The sequence below is a fragment of the Sus scrofa genome, chromosome 7 (genome assembly GCF_054392235.1).
Source record: "Sus scrofa isolate SSC_HxYL_T2T_F1_AM1 chromosome 7, Sscrofa_HxYL_maternal_Yorkshire_Landrace_v2.0, whole genome shotgun sequence".
In the NCBI taxonomy this organism is placed as follows: domain Eukaryota; kingdom Metazoa; phylum Chordata; class Mammalia; order Artiodactyla; family Suidae; genus Sus; species Sus scrofa.
This window is the reverse complement of record NC_139389.1, coordinates 27,014,919-27,030,106: the sequence shown is the minus strand read 5'-3', so window position 1 is coordinate 27,030,106 and position 15,188 is coordinate 27,014,919. Positions and strand designations below refer to the sequence as shown.

General features: G+C 54.5%; 1 protein-coding gene across 3 annotated transcripts in view; it reads left to right on the top strand.

Moving 5' to 3' along the window:
- The window catches only part of TRIM26 (tripartite motif containing 26), a 23,878-nt gene extending 8,690 nt beyond the window's left edge, over positions 1-15,188 (top strand). For 2 of the 3 annotated variants that reach the window (XM_084965931.1, XM_084965932.1), the window contains exons 2-8: positions 3,808-4,295; positions 4,474-4,569; positions 5,804-6,034; positions 10,916-10,938; positions 11,693-11,808; positions 12,046-12,078; positions 13,031-15,188. In XM_084965931.1, the coding sequence (XP_084822057.1) occupies positions 3,858-4,295; positions 4,474-4,569; positions 5,804-6,034; positions 10,916-10,938; positions 11,693-11,808; positions 12,046-12,078; positions 13,031-13,731 (1,638 nt within the window). In that variant the 5' untranslated portion in view covers positions 3,808-3,857 and the 3' untranslated portion in view covers positions 13,732-15,188. 3 annotated transcript variants of the gene reach the window in all.

The following is a 15,188-nucleotide window of genomic DNA, read 5'->3' as shown; positions in this document are numbered from 1 at the left end:
CGTCTCCCTATTGGTGATTTTCAACATCTTCAGTAGGTACAGACCCTTGTACAGATTCTTTTGAGAAAGATGGAAAACTCTAGCCCCCTCCTCAGAAAATTTCTCTAACTTTTTATTTTGTTTTGTTAAACCATTTGAAAGGAAGTCGTAGTCATGCAGTCCTAAATACTATAGCATGCATGCCTAAAAATATGGACATTCTTGTACATAACTTCAATAAATACTATTTAGAAATCAATAATAATTTCTTAATATGATCCAATACCCAGTCTTTTGTCAAATTTCCTCCAAGTGTCCCCAAACAGTTTTTTTTTTTTTTTTTTTTTTTTCCTTCTTAGGGTCGCACCTGCAGCATATGAAAGTTCCTGGGCTAAGGGTCTGATCGGAGGAGCTGCATCTGCCGGCCTAAACTACAGCCACAGCAACGCAGGATCCAAGCCACACCTGCGACCCACCCTGCAGCTTGCAGCAATGCTGGATCTTTAACCCACTGAGCAAGGGGAGGGATTGAACCCCCTTTCTCATGTATACTAGTTGGGTTCTTAACCCACTGAGCTACAACAGGAACTCCCCCAGTTTTTATAGCTTTTTAAAAAAAGTGAGTGCAGTCAGAGTATTTGCATTTGGTTATTGTTTCTCTTTAGTCTTTTATTTTTATTTTTTAGCCACGCTTGTGCCATGCAGTTCCCTGGCCAGGGATCAAAACTGTGCCACAGAAGTGACCCAAGCCACAGCAGTGACAACACCAGATCTTTAACTGCTAGGCCACCAGGGAACTCCTGCTTTAGTCTTAAATCAAGAACAGTCCTGTTTTGGAGTTCCCACCGTGGTACAGCGGAAACACATCAGACTAGGAACCATGAGGTTGTGGTTTGATCCCTGGTCTCACTCAGTGGGTAAAGGACCTGGCATTGCTGTGAGCTGTGGTGTAGGTAGCAGACATGGCTCGGATCTGGTGTTGCTGTGGCTCTGGCGTAGGCTGGCTGCTGTATCTCTGATTAGACCCCTAGCTGGGAACCTCCATATGCCGCACATGCAGCCCTAAAAGGACAAAAGACAAAAAAAAAAAAAAAAAGAACAGTCCTGTTTTATTTTTCATGACACTGACTTTTTAGAAGACCAGACCATTTGTCTTGTGGAATACCTTGTATTCTGGATTTATCTGATTGTTTCCTGATGATGTGATTTAGCTCATTCCTCTATCCCTCGTATTTTCCATAAACTGGAAGTTAGGAAGAAAGGCTTGTCACATCAGACATTTTGGGCAGGACTGCCTCAAAGGTGATGTTGTACGATTCATGTGGCGCCACAATGGGAAACACAGGCTGGTTTGTCCCTCTGTTCAGGCTGCTGGATTTGGGCACTGGCTAAGCCATCACCAGATCGCTCCCTTATCAAGGGCACATTAGGGAGTACCCGCTGGTGGTACTTTGGCACCGTGGGACCATCCTGTCCCCTCATGTCATGGTTTTGGCATCCGTTGATGATCCTTGTCTTATTATAATGGGGGCTGCAAGATGGTGTTTTTCTAATTCTGTTATCCCTCCTACACTTACTCGCCAGTGCTCTTCTGAAACCCTTAGACAGGTTTGTTCCTCTACTACGTATGTGACCATTTTGCTATAGTTTGGGGGTTTAAACACCCATGAAGGCCCAGCATAGACCCCAGGGGTTAAGAACACCTGCTCCAAGTGATGAGGCGCCTGCTCGTGTGAATGGGGAGCTGTAGCTGAGCTCTCCCGAGCCCTTTTTTTCATCCAGTCATTAAATTCCCAGCCCCAAAGGTAGCATGTGCCATCCACCTACAGCAACAAAAGAGACAAATACCCTCAGCTTTTGAACTTCCAAGCCCCTCAGCAGAGTGAGTTGGTGCAGGGCTCCAATGCCCGTGGGCATCACCAGCACCGTGGCCAACCTGTCCCAACCCTGTGCCACCCTCAGGGTGCTGGGTCAGGCTCACTTCCTCAACACTCAGACCAGGGAGTTGGACCAGGCATGCCCTAGGAATTTTTACTCGCCTTATTAACATTCGAAAAACTCTTATTACCTTCATTTACCAATTAAATTCCTTAATTCTTTCATTTGAACTTTGTACCTACAGTCTCTTCCACACACGTTACTTCTCTTAAATCACTCATTTCTAAATCCATTGACGCTTCTGGTTGGAATTGTCGGCAGTAAAATCCCTTACGTTTACATAGTACTTTCATTTTATAAAGTGCTTTTTATATGGCTCAGATCCTCAAGAAGCAGACTTTGTACTCCTGTGTGGTGTGTTCTCTTGGGGGCGTTATTTCTGGCTCACTCATGTGGCTGCAGGGAAAGAACTCAAAGGCCACTGAACCCTGTTGTAATGGACTTTCACGTACAAAATCAGTAATTGTATTGATTTGCCGGTGGTTCCAAAGGTTTCATTTCAGCCTCACGGTTGCCTGTGTGCCCTGTTTGCCGACTGTCTACCTAGCGACTGCTCCCGTTGCCTTCCCCGGGTCCTCCACGGGTCCCTCCGTGGGTTCCTCCGTGGGTCCAGGGCAGAGCCAGGTTCCCCGCCCCGCCCCACAGGGCTCTTGTTGGCATTAACTCTGGAGCGCGTGTGTCACTGTGGTGGTTCCTCTTCACTTCCTCTTTTGCTGCCACTTTAAATCTCTGCTCTTGCTCTCCCTGTGCTTTGACTACTTACTGGATTTGGGAACCAAGGATTCCAGGTTCTCTCCTCCATTCCCCTCTGTGCCGCGCTTATGCTTAGTATTTTCAACATAATTCGTTTACTCAACCCGCTTAGAAACCCTTGAAGGTACGTATCACTCTCCCCATTTTATGGATGGGTGACCTGAGGCTCCGAGGACTTAAATGAGTTCTGTCTTGTCAGGGCAGGAGGCAGCTAGGTGTGCTGAGGCTCCCTAACCTCAGGCAGGAAGCGCGCCCAGGCTGCCAGGGTAAACAGTTCTAAAGTCCTCTATGTGCTCAGCTTCTCTGCTCCCTCTGAGGGCCAAGCCCTCATCAGCCCTTCACAGTCACCAGCCTGAGGGTGCCTCTCATGTTGGTCTCAGTCGCCCTTGTAAGCAGTAGAGCAGTCAGGCCAGCGGCACTGGGGGGTCACAGCTGAGAAGGAGTCCCGTGTGGCCAGCCTGGGCTCTGCCTGCAGGCTGAGTCTAGGTAGAGACCAGCTTGCTAGGGGAAGAGAACCAAGCTAAAACCTCAGCAAAGACCTAGGGAATGTATAAAAGAGGACACCAGAACTCCGACTCTAGATGCTTCTTGTGTCTTGGTAAAGAACCTCAATGCGCTTAGTCCTTGAGGCCTGAAATCTTGAGGGCAAGCAGAGGAGCCTCTTGACTCTGTCAGGGCTCCCCATGCACAGTTGCGCAGTCCATGCACTGCACAAGTGGGGCAGCACCATGCACGTAGGAGACCTTGTAGATTTGTATACTATGACAGTTTTCCAGCAGGTGGTTATCTCGTGTCTTGCTCCACCGTAATTGGTACCTTAGAGCCATTTGCAAACAGGTGGAAGGAGAGGGTCTTGAGTTAGGGGTGCTTTCCCAGCAGCACGGCATGGGCCGGTGGCGGCCCTGCTCTCCCTTCCACCAAGCTCCCCTCTCTGGGCCTCAGGTTCTTCATTCGTTAAATGAAGGGGTTGGTCTTGAGGATCCATAGGTCCTTTTGCTCTGGCCCTCTGTGAGCCTTGTAGAAGCTGCTAGGTGTCTGTAGAGTGACTGATCACTGGGGCCGGCAGCCTTGTGCAAGGCTGCCACGTTCTTCCCCCCTCTGCTGTGCGTCCTCTTGACTCCGTGTCTGGTCTCCAAGGAGGAGAAGTCCCCGCCAGTGAACAGGGACCCCTCTGAGCTCAGGACACCATGGCCACGTCAGCGCCACTGCGGAGCCTGGAAGAGGAGGTGACCTGCTCCATCTGCCTTGATTACCTGCGGGACCCGGTGACCATTGACTGCGGTCACGTCTTCTGCCGCAGCTGTACCACCGACATCCACCCTGTCTCGGGGGGCCGCCCCGTCTGCCCCCTGTGCAAGAAACCTTTTACAAAGGAGAATATCAGGCCTGTGTGGCAGCTGGCCAGCCTGGTGGAGAACATCGAGCGGCTGAAGGTGGACACGGGCCGGCAGCCGGGGGAGGTGGCCCGGGAGCAGCAGGACACAAGGCTGTGCGAGCGACACCAGGAGAAACTGCACTACTACTGCGAGGACGATGGCAAGCTGCTGTGCGTCATGTGCCGCGAGTCCCGGGAGCACAGGCCCCACACGGCCGTCCTGGTGGAGAAGGCCGCCCAGCCCCACAGGGTAAGCCCCGCTCACCCACTCACCCCCGCGGGGGGATGCTCCGCTTGGCACCCAGCCGGAGGCGAGGCCCGGCTCTGACCCCTTGGAAGGCTCCTCGCTGGCCGAGGACTCGGCCCGAGTCCTCCCTCCTTCCCTGGCCCAGAGAGTCCACCTTTCCCCACTGCTTGTCTTTCTGCAGGAGAAAATCCTGAACCACCTGAGTACCCTAAGGAGAGACAGAGACAAAATTCAGGGCTTTCAGGCCAAGGGAGAAGCTGATATCCTGGCTGAGCTGGTAAGTGAGGCTGTTGAGGGCAAGCCCCAAGCAGGCGCTCGGCCGAGCGGTGCAGGAGCTCCTGAGCTGGTGGAGACCCAGCTGGGGGGCACCCAGCGCCCCGGGAGAGGGAGCCCTGACTGGACTGGCAGCTGGGAGACCCAGGTTTTGGCCCAAGCCCTGCCAGGCTGGGCTCTGTGGCTTTGGCCCGCTCCCTCCTTCGGCAAGTGAGTGGACTGCCCAGATGTCACCTAAGGCCCTTCTCCTTCTGCGACTCACCTCAGCTGCAGGGCCATGTCTGCCCACAGAGCTAGAGGGTAGGGCACTGAGGAAGGCCTGGCTTCGTTCCTCCTTTCAAAGAGAGGGAGAAAGACATGGTTCCTGAGAGTGGAGGGGAGCCAGAGGGGTTGGAAGGAGGGGGCTGGCTCCAGGGTAGGAACTGGCAGGGGTGGGCTAGGCAGGCCCAGCCAGCTCTGAGGGCGCTGTGTCTAGTGAGCCTGCGCCCCTGCTGCTTGGTCATTAGGAACGGAGGCAGCACGCGGGTGCTGAATAGAGGGGATCAGGAGGGGAAGAACTGATAAGAGCACTGCAGTTTTTGGGGGGAAAGCCTGTTGGGGAAGTGGGCATTGGAGGGTGGAAGGATATTGGGCCCAGTCCTGGTAGTGAGCAGTTAGGCCCTGGGAGACGGCCAAGCCCTAGGAGGGCCTCCAGGCCCTCAGTGTGTGAGCACACCGACCAGCTCCCAGCCTGGACTCGGCAGGGAGCTCCAGAGTCAAGAAAGGACATGGTCTCTGAGTATAGATATTGTACAGGGAACAGGATATAGTCCAACATGGCAGAGATATTTTATACACAATGGAAATGGGTGCTGAAGAGAGGATCGGTCAGGCTTGGGTGAAATTAATCAAGGAAACCTTCCCGGAAGAGGTGACACACAGCACTTGGCATCAAGGAGGGAAAACTGCGTTGGCTCACAGAGTTCCTCAGAGGACCCCAGAGCATCCCGGTTTATAAATAATGGCAGGAAAAGTCAGGGTTCTAGTCCCATGGTGCCTGAGGGAACTGACTGACCGACCGTATCTTCTTTACAGAAAGGAGGTTGTCGCAGGAGGGCTTTAAAGCCCCTTCCAGCCCTAATGGGGGTATAGCTCAGGGCAAAGAGCTGGCCTGTGCACCCCTAACACCAGATCCTGTAGGGATCTTCCATCCCGGAGCGGAGGCATCACCCCCTTCTTCCCCCTTCCCACCCCTGCAGAAGAAGCTCCAGGACCAGAGGCAGCGCATCCTGGCTGCATTTGAACAGGGCCACCAGTTCCTGTGGGAGCGGGAGCAGCACCTGCTGGACCAGCTGGCGAAGCTGGAGCAGGAGGTCACAGAGGGCAGGGAGAAGTACAAGACCAGGGGCGTCGGGGAGCTTGCCCGGCTGGCGCAGGTCATCTCTGAGCTGGAGGGCAAGGCGCAGCAGCCGGCTGCAGAGCTCATGCAGGTGAGAGACCGCCCTGGGGCAGGGAGCCGTGAGACCAGGAGGCAGGTCTTGGTCCTGCCACTCACTTTCGGGACCTTGGAGAGTCACTTCCTCGCGGGGCCTCAGTTTTCTCATCTGGAGCATGGAGATGATAATCCTTGTCCCCACCACTTACTGCAAGGGTTGCATGAGCACACAGTGAGATAACCGGCATGCATCACTCCAAAAAGTACAATTTCTACAGGAAAGTATTTAAAATATTGAAAAGTGGAGGTCCCACTGTGGCTCAGGGGCTTAAGCACCTGACATAGTGTCCATGAGGATGTGGGTTCAATCCCTGGCCTCGCTCAGTGGGTTAAGGATTCGGTATTGTCTTGAGCTGCGGTGTAGGTCACAGATATGGCTCCAATTCAACCCCTAGCCCAGGAACTTTCATATGCCGCAGGTACAGCCCTAAATAAGAAAAAGAAAAAATGTATTGAGAAGTGGTGTAGAAACGGAAGGGAAGGCTGTTCGTATCTTCTTTTCTGTCCTCCACCTCCATCTCTGCCATCACGAGCCTGTCTTCTAACAAGTCCCTGGCAGACACTGGTCCAGGGGAAGCGTTTTTTGGCTCTGGAGGTGAAGAAGCCTCTGGGGGCGGGGCTGGCTGAGGAACAGCTGAACAGCAGCTTCTCTCAAGGACCTAGAGGGTCAGGAGGAACTGGGCAGCTGGTAACCAAGCTTTTCCCTGGGAGAATAAGGAGGAGAGCAGACAGGGTGCCTCTGGAACACTTCCTGGAGGAGGCGGCTTTGATGCTGAGAAAGGGAGGGTCATTGACTGGAGGACGGGTTGCCAAGTTGAAATGACACCACAGCTCCTTCCTCTCGGAGCCTCCCAGAGGAGTTGTGCTGCCTTGGACAGGGCTCAGCAGCCCTGGGAGGGGGACATGCTCCATCTTTCCGCTCCCCGCCGGCCCGGAGGAAAACTGAGCGATGAACTTCTCCACCTGCGTGGTTGCAGGGGGCTGGGCCTGACTGTCAGCCACAGTGCAGCCCTGGATCTCCTCCAGGGAAGTGCTGTCCCTGGCCAGTGGCAGGGCAGGTCGATAGCAGGACACCGGGGAGAGATGGCGAGTCCCCCAGGTACATGCGCCACACAGGTAGCCTCTGCCTGCCTCTCCATCGTGTGGATTCTGACCCATCCTTCGACTGGCAGGGACAGAGAACTCTGGTCCAGCTCCTGCTGCAGAAGTTCCCTGAGGCTTGGAAGGTGAAAGGGTTTGTCCTGGGCTGTGGGGCAAATCAGGAGTCAGAGCTCCAGCCCGGGCGTCCTGACTCCCTGGCCTCCTGGCTCTGGCTCATCGTTTCTCTCACTTTGTCCAGAAGGGCTCTCTGGCTCCCTCCTTTCCTCCCAATGTTGTTCTGTTCCCTCGAATTTCTCTCTCAGACTCTGACTGGGTCACTTGCTGCCTCCTCCCCCCACCCCCTCCTTCCCCTTCAGGGATGTGAACCCTTTTCCCACCCCCACACCTGCCCCCACCACCATGTGACTCTGCACTTGTTGATGGAACAGAGGGGGACACAGCTGGGGTGCTGTGGGGCCAGGATCCAGTTGTGTCTGCCCAGAGGGGAGTCTCGCCCCAGTCCACCCAGAAGAGCTCTGTGGGCCAGCAGAGGCCTGGCCTTCAGTGCCCCCGAGACCACTCAGACTGGAGGCGTGCCTGGGGCTGTGAGGGAGAGGAAGTGGGTGTCTGCTTAGAGCCAGTACAGGAAATGGTGCTGCTGCTGGGTTTTGCCTCTGTTTTCTGCTGCAAGGGAACTGGGCAGCTAACTCCTGAATTGTTGTGAAGATTTTCCCAGAGATGGAGTTCCCATCGTGGCTCAGTGGTAACAAACCCGACTAGTATCCATGAGGATGTGGGTTCGATCCCTGGCCTTGCTCAGTGGCTTAAGAATCCGGTGTTGCTGTGAGCTGTGGTGTAGGTCGCAGACACTGCTTGGATCTGGCGTTGCTGTGGCTGTGGTGTAGGCCGGCAGCTATAGCTCCGATTCGGCCCCTAGCCTGGGAATTTATTTATGCTGAGGCTGTGGACCTAAAAAGAAAAAAAAAAAAATTTCCCAGAGATTGTTTGACCGTCAGTGAACAGTAAAAACGAGGCCCTGGTAAGATAGGGGCCCTGATCCAAAAGTCTGGTAGAGAAATACAGGCGAGAGGGAGGAGCAGCAGGACAAGAGAAAAACAGAGGCCTTTTGACAAAGATGATAGAAAAGGAAAGATTTCTGGACCAGGAACATCAGGAAGATGTTAGCGGGAACTAGGGGATAGGAGAGCCCCTCTGGAGCCTCCGGGGTTCAGCCCCACGCAGGCCTTGCAGGGTCGGGTGGCAGGTCACACCTCTGCCTGTTCAGTGTCGGTCATTCACACCGTGGAAGAACCTTCGAGAGTGCCTCTCAGTTCATACCCAGCCTTGCTGTGATTCCTGCCCCAGCCGCTCTGCTCTGACTGCCTCTCCCCACAGCCCCAGAGTCTCAGGGGTGCGAGGCCCTCTGGGAGCCTTTGGGCAGGTTGCTTCTCTCTCCTGTGTGTGTGGCTGCAGGTCGCCTGGGACTCCCCAGGCTCCCCTTCTGCGCCTTTAGGAGAAGGGTTCCTGCACTGGTGCACCAGTGCACCGGTGCACTGGTGCTCCAGGTCCCTCCCTCTCTGGGCGGCTCAACCCTCTCATTCATTCCCTCTCTGTTCTAGCAACTCCTGCATCATGTGATATGCCCTCTGGGCTTCCTAGCCACCCCCACCCACTGCCCATTTGTTCGTGCTTTTATGCCACCTGTCTCAGCAGAGTTGTTGGCATACGCCGTCCCAAGATTTGACACTGTGTCCTCTGAAGCTGGCCTGGACGTACTTGTTTTGAGGGACAGATTAGACGGATTTGCCAGCAACTCACGACCAGTCTCTGGGCAGTTGCTTCATGGTGGGGGCGGGGATGGCCTCCCCCGGAGCAGAGCCCCGCCTTCTTCCTGAGACTTGCTGACACATCGCCACAATTTGATGATTCCATTTGTTTCCCCAATCTCACTCTCTCAAAGGGGCCACACCACCCCTACCCTCTTCACCCAGTACCCACCCCCCACTACCTTCTTCCTACAGCACTCATCCCTTAATGGCATAATATAATGCATTTGTTATGTTGACTGTTTATTCTCTGCTCCCCTTGCTAAGGATTTGTGTCTTTTTCTTGTTTTTCACTGCCCTTATTCTAGGCTTCTAGAGTATGCCTGACACACGGGAAGCAATTAATATTTGTGGGATGAGTGAGAGGAAGGCAGAAATTAATATAGACTCTTATGGAGGCTTAGACTCACAAAAGGGAGCTATCGAGCATCTCCCAAAAACCTGCTCCCTGTGCCTCCTTGTCCTGTCACCCAGATCCCACCATCCTCCCTGCTGCTCAAACCATGGGCTGTCCTTGACTGTCCTTCATCAGAATGCCCAGCCGAGTCTGTCTCAAACACACCGGAGTGTGCTGCTTCCTTGACTTCCCTGTACCGCGCCAGTCAAGGCCATCATTGTCTCAAGCCTCCAGACTGCCCCCCCCCGCCCCCGTGTTGGCATTGCCTCCTTTAGTCTATTACCTAGGATTTGGGCTCGCTTCTGTATCAAACAAGTTCTTTCTCTCCCAGTAACAGCAGCTGGGACCTGAGGGGTCTAGAGCCGGCAGGGCAGCTGTCCATGAGGTCATCCAGAGAGCCGGTTACTTCCACCTGGTTGTTTCCCTAACCCCAGGGGATGTTGTCCCCAACTGTGTCATCACGGTTGAGCTCCCCACCACTGTATCCAGGACTGAGCCAAGGGAAAAGAGGAAGTAGAAAGCAGTTTCTTTTTTCAAAGGATGTGACCTCATAGTCATTCCTTCCTTTCATGTTACATTGGCTGGAGCTTAGTCACAGGACCAGACCTGGTTACAAGAGAATCTGGGAAATGTAGTCTTTTGCTGGGTGGCCCTCTGCCCAGCTGTTACTCCACAGGTTCTGCCATTAAAAGGAAGAAAGGGGGAGTTCCCATCGTGGCGCAGGTTCCATCCCTGGCCTCACTCAGTGGGTTAAGGATCTGGCGTTGCTCTGAGCTGTGGTGTAGGTCGCCGACTTGGCTCAGATTCCAGGTTGCTGTAGCTGCAGCTCCAATTCGATCCCTAGCCTGGGAACTTCCATATGCCGTGGATATGGCCCTAAAAAGACCCCCAAAAATGGAAGAAAGGGAGGAGTTCCCACTGTGGCGCAACAGATCAGTGATGTTTGTGGAGCACTGGGACACAGGTTCGGTCCACAGCCTGGCACAGTAGGTTAAGGATGCAGCCTTGCAGTCGCAGCTTTGGCTTGGAACTGATCTCTGGCCCGGGAATTCCATATGCCATAGGGAATTCCATATTCCATATGCCAAAAAAGGAAGAAGGGGAAAATGGATCCTGGGGGATACTTTGCCGTCTCAGCCACACATAAAACAGATCACATATATCATTCCCCAACTTTGAAACCCTTTGGTGGCTTTCTACCAAACATGGGACAGAATTTGACCTCCGAGCTATGCCCACCCAGCCCTGCATGATTTGGCCCCTGCCTGCTTTTCCACCTTGCCTTCCTCCCGTTCTTCACCCAGCCAGCGGCTTCTCCTTTAAATCTCGGTGCAAGTGTCATTCTCTCAGAGAAGTTGGCCCTGTCGTCATCCCCTGCCTCTCCCACCCCCCTTTTGCTCTGTCATGATTATTTTGTTTTCTTGTTTTATCCATTGCTGTCACTAGAATGTCAGCGTCATAAGGAAAAACTGCATTTGTTTTCCTCATCGCTGCTTCCCCTTCCCTGATAGTGTTGGTGCATATGAATGAAGTCTCGGATTCCCTTTGATGCTTGTGCTTTCTTCCCTTCCAGGATACCAGAGACTTCTTAACCAGGTAAAAGAACTTCCTTTCCGTGGTGCACTTCGTTCTCCTGTCCCTCTGTCTCCTCCCCTGTTTCTTGACTACAGTCCATCTGAATTAATGGCATGTGACGTGGGGCCAGAGGTATCCGCATCCCCAGGTTCATGACCTTCCCTCCTGGGAAGCAAGAGCACATCCTTGACAACTGGAGACCTGCTCTCCACCGGAGCCCGTTCTTTGCCTGACCCCAGCTCCTGGGCCCACTATTCTTGCCTGAGCCGGGACAGGGTGGTGTGAGAACATACCTTGGTAGACAAAAGCGCTCTGGATGTTGAGTCTGCTGGTCCTAAGTCCTGGTCGGCCTTGGGCAGTTCAGAGTGTCTCTGAGTCTCTGTTTTCCTTTCTGTTAACTGTTATGATCATAGCTTTCTGGAAGCTCCTGTTGTGGCTCACTGGTAACGAACCTGACTAGTATCCATGAGGATGCGGGTTCAATCCCTGGTCTCACTCAGTGGGTTAAGGATCCAGCGTTGCTGTGAGCTGCGGTATAGGTCACAGTCGCAGCTTAGATCTGGCGGTGCTGTAGCTGTGGCGTAGGCTGGTGGCTACAGCTCCACTTCGACCCCTAGCCTGGGAACCTCCATATGTTGCAGGTGTGGCCCTAAAAAGAAAAAAAAGAAAAAAAGTCATACCTTTTCCTCCCTGTTCATAATTGTCATAATTGTTGTGAGAGTTGAAAGAAATGTAAAAAGCGCCAACAGGTTATATCTATGTGGCATCTTCTCAGATATCCACGGAAGAAGTTCTGGATTGGGAAACCCATTGCTCGGGTGGTTAAAAAGAGGACAGGAGAATTCTCAGATAAACTCCTGTCTCTGCAGCGAGGCCTGCGAGAATTCCAAGGTAGGGGTTGGGAGGGCGCTGGCCAGGAGGGCGGGAGATGGGGTGCCGCTTCAGGAAGAGGGACCTGCCTCCTTACTGTCTGATTCCCTGACCTCACTTCTCTGAGGTCCCCTAGCTGTTTTTTCTTGGGTTCGTGGGGATGGGTCCTTGTCACGAAATGAATACCGTCTGAATAAGAAACGGGTTCAGAAATTTGCTGGGCTTGGGGGGTCATTGCTGTCCTTCCTTTCTCCCCAGGGAAGCTGCTGAGAGACTTAGAATATAAGACAGGTGAGTATCCGAAGGGTGTCCCCAGACTTGCCTCACAGAAGCGATGCTCCCCCCACCGAGGCTTGCTGCCCCCAGGAAGCCTGTCCTCTTTTTTTTTTTTTGTCTTTTTGCCATTTCTTGGGCCGCTCCGGAGCAGCATATGGAGGTTCCCAGGCTAGGGGTCTAATTGGAGCTGTAGCCGCCAGCCTACACCAGAGCCACAGCAACACAGGATCCGATCTCTGTCTGCGACGTACACCACAGCTCATGGCAATGCCGGATCCTTAACCCACTGAGCAAGGCCAGGTATCGAATCACAATCTCATGGTTCCTAGTCAGATTCGTTAACCACTGAGCCACGACGGGAACTCCGAAGCCTGTCCTCTTTGATACAATTTCCCTGCTGCGCCTCTGAGGCCCACCTTGGACTTTCTGACCAGTCTGCTCTCTCTGGTCTGCGGTAGCGGCCTCCTTTTGATAGTCTGACCCTTCCCACCCCGTTTTTGGTTATTTTGTCCCCAGAGGTCCTTTTTTTTTTTTCTTTTTTGGCCGCCCAGCAGCATATGGAGTTCCGGGGCCAGGGATCAGGTCCCAGCTGCAATTGTGAACTCAGCCACAGCTGCCGCAACGCCAGATCCTTAACCCACTGTGCGGGGCCGGGGATCAAACCTGCGTCCCAGCGCTCCCAAGACCTCCAGCCCTTTTCCCTGGGACTGAGTTCCCTCTCTGCCCCGTCCCGTGGCTCCTGTATTGGAGCAGAGGCCTCCCTGCCCCAGGCCCCGCAGCCGTGCTCCCTCTGCCCCTGCCACCGGGCAGGCACCTTGTCCCCCTGAGGGGCCCGTTCACTCTGACGCAGGTGTGGAGTGCACCCCTTGGACCATGCAGTGTGGGAGCCCTGCTGTGGACACTGCAGAGACGGGGGTCCCCTTCCGGCTCACTGGTGACACCCATCCTTACTTCCCTGTCCCCACAGTGAGCGTCACCCTCGACCCCCAGTCGGCCAGTGGGTACCTGCAGCTGTCAGAGGACTGGAAGTGCGTGACCTACAGCGGCCTGTACCAGAGCTCTTACCTGCACCCCCAGCAGTTTGAATGTGAGCCGGGGGTGCTGGGCAGTAAGGGCTTCACGTGGGGCAAGGTCTACTGGGAGGTGGAGGTGGAGCGGGAGGGCTGGTCCGAGGATGAAGAGGAGGGGGACGAGGAGGAAGAGGGGGAAGAGGAGGAGGAGGAAGAGGAGGCCGGCTACGGGGCCGGATTCGGGTACGGGGACGGATACGACGACTGGGGAACGGATGAGGACGAGGAATCGCTGGGGGATGAAGAGGAAGAGGAGGAGGAGGAGGAGGAGGAAGTTCTGGAAAGCTGCATGGTGGGGGTGGCCAGAGACTCGGTGAAGAGGAAGGGGGACCTCTCCCTGCGGCCGGAGGATGGCGTGTGGGCGCTGCGCCTCTCCTCCTCTGGCATCTGGGCCAACACCAGACCCGAGGCCGAGCTCTTCCCGGCACAGCGGCCCCGGAGGGTGGGCATCGCCCTGGATTACGAAGGGGGCACCGTGACTTTCACCAACGCAGAGTCGCAAGAACTCATCTATACCTTCAAGGCCACCTTCACCCGGCGTCTGCTCCCCTTCCTGTGGCTCAGGTGGCCGGGAACACGCCTCCTGCTGAGACCCTGAGCCCCGACTCTGCTCCCGGCTCCACCCCCACCGATGCCTCAGGTCTCTGGGCTCTGACGGGGGAGGAGAGGCCAATGGAGCACCTGGAGCAGGCAAGGGGAGGAACCCCCAGTCGGCCGCCACTCCCTCCTTGTGGCTGTAGCCCCCTTGGGACCTCACCCAGTGCTATTCCCTCTGTCCAGCCCTCTTCTCCTGCCTCCGGAGGTTCCTGTGCGGACTTCCAACCCTGAAGTCCATGAGGGCTCCTCCCTCCTGCCCACTGCCTTCAACCCAACCCCAGCCTCTCCTTGGCGAGCAGAGGCAAGGCAGCATTTTCTTGCCCCCCTGTTCTTGGGAAAGACCAAACTGGTCTTTGGTCTTGGTACACCCAAGGCCATTTTTCTGTCCTCCAATCCCATGACTTCCCCTTTGCCCAAATCTGCTTCTTTACCTGCCTTCCCTGGCCCTTTAAACACACCTGCTGCCGCCCTGACTCAGAGTTAAAGGCACATGGAAATGTTGGACATGAACTGAGTGGCAGTCCACTGAGACTTCCCAGGCCGTTTAAGGTGCCTGGGGCCAGTGGAAAGCATCTGCTCAGAAGGTCCAGAGAGGAGTCCCTGCTTCTCTGGGACCCAAGCTGAGCATGTGAGGTTTCCGGCACGAGGAGGTGGGACTCCCTGAAGCCACCTGTGGTCTAAGAGGAAGGATCTGGATACATGTGGTGTTAGGGTAGTTGTGATCGGTGATCAATAAATTATCTCTCTGTGCTGGTCCTCCTGAGGAAAGTTTTTAAAAGAATCCAGAATATTCGATAGTTGATTAGTTTATATAAAAAAGCACCAGGGTGAATATCCAGTCAGGCAAGACCGCCCCTGCCTTGCTAGCCCTGATCAGGGTACCAGCAGGGTATTAAGCTTCCGCACTGGCCCCACTCAACGCCCAGGTTCCATTTTCCCGGGAGAGGGGCTGGGGAGGGCAAGACAGGGCTGTGCCAGCTGAAGAGAGGAAGGCAGCCAGCAACCCCAACAACCCACCAGGTCTTCCCATCAAGAGGGATCAAAGTGTTGGTCACTGTCCATGGGCCCAACCCAAGTCCCAGAGTCTGTCCAGGCTCCCCTAGCGCACACAGTTTAACGCAACCTCCTGCTCCAGGCAGTTACCTCGCAGCCTTTGTCCATACCCATTCCGGGCGCTCTGCCAATGCCCGCCCTGCCAGTGTTTGCCCCCCACCCCCCGGGAGACTGTTCCCAGCCCCTGCGGATCTCAGTGGTCTCTTGGCCACTGCATTGTCTGAACTTGCACTCTTTGTACACATCACATGCTGCCTGAGTCCCATGTACATCTGACTTCTGCCTCTCGTTTTGTAAGTTCTTTGAGGGCGGATAACCATATCTTGTACTTCTCTTGTATTCTCCATTGCACCTGGTGCAGTGCTGGGCACAGAGTAGGTGCTCAATAAAAACTTGTTGAATGAA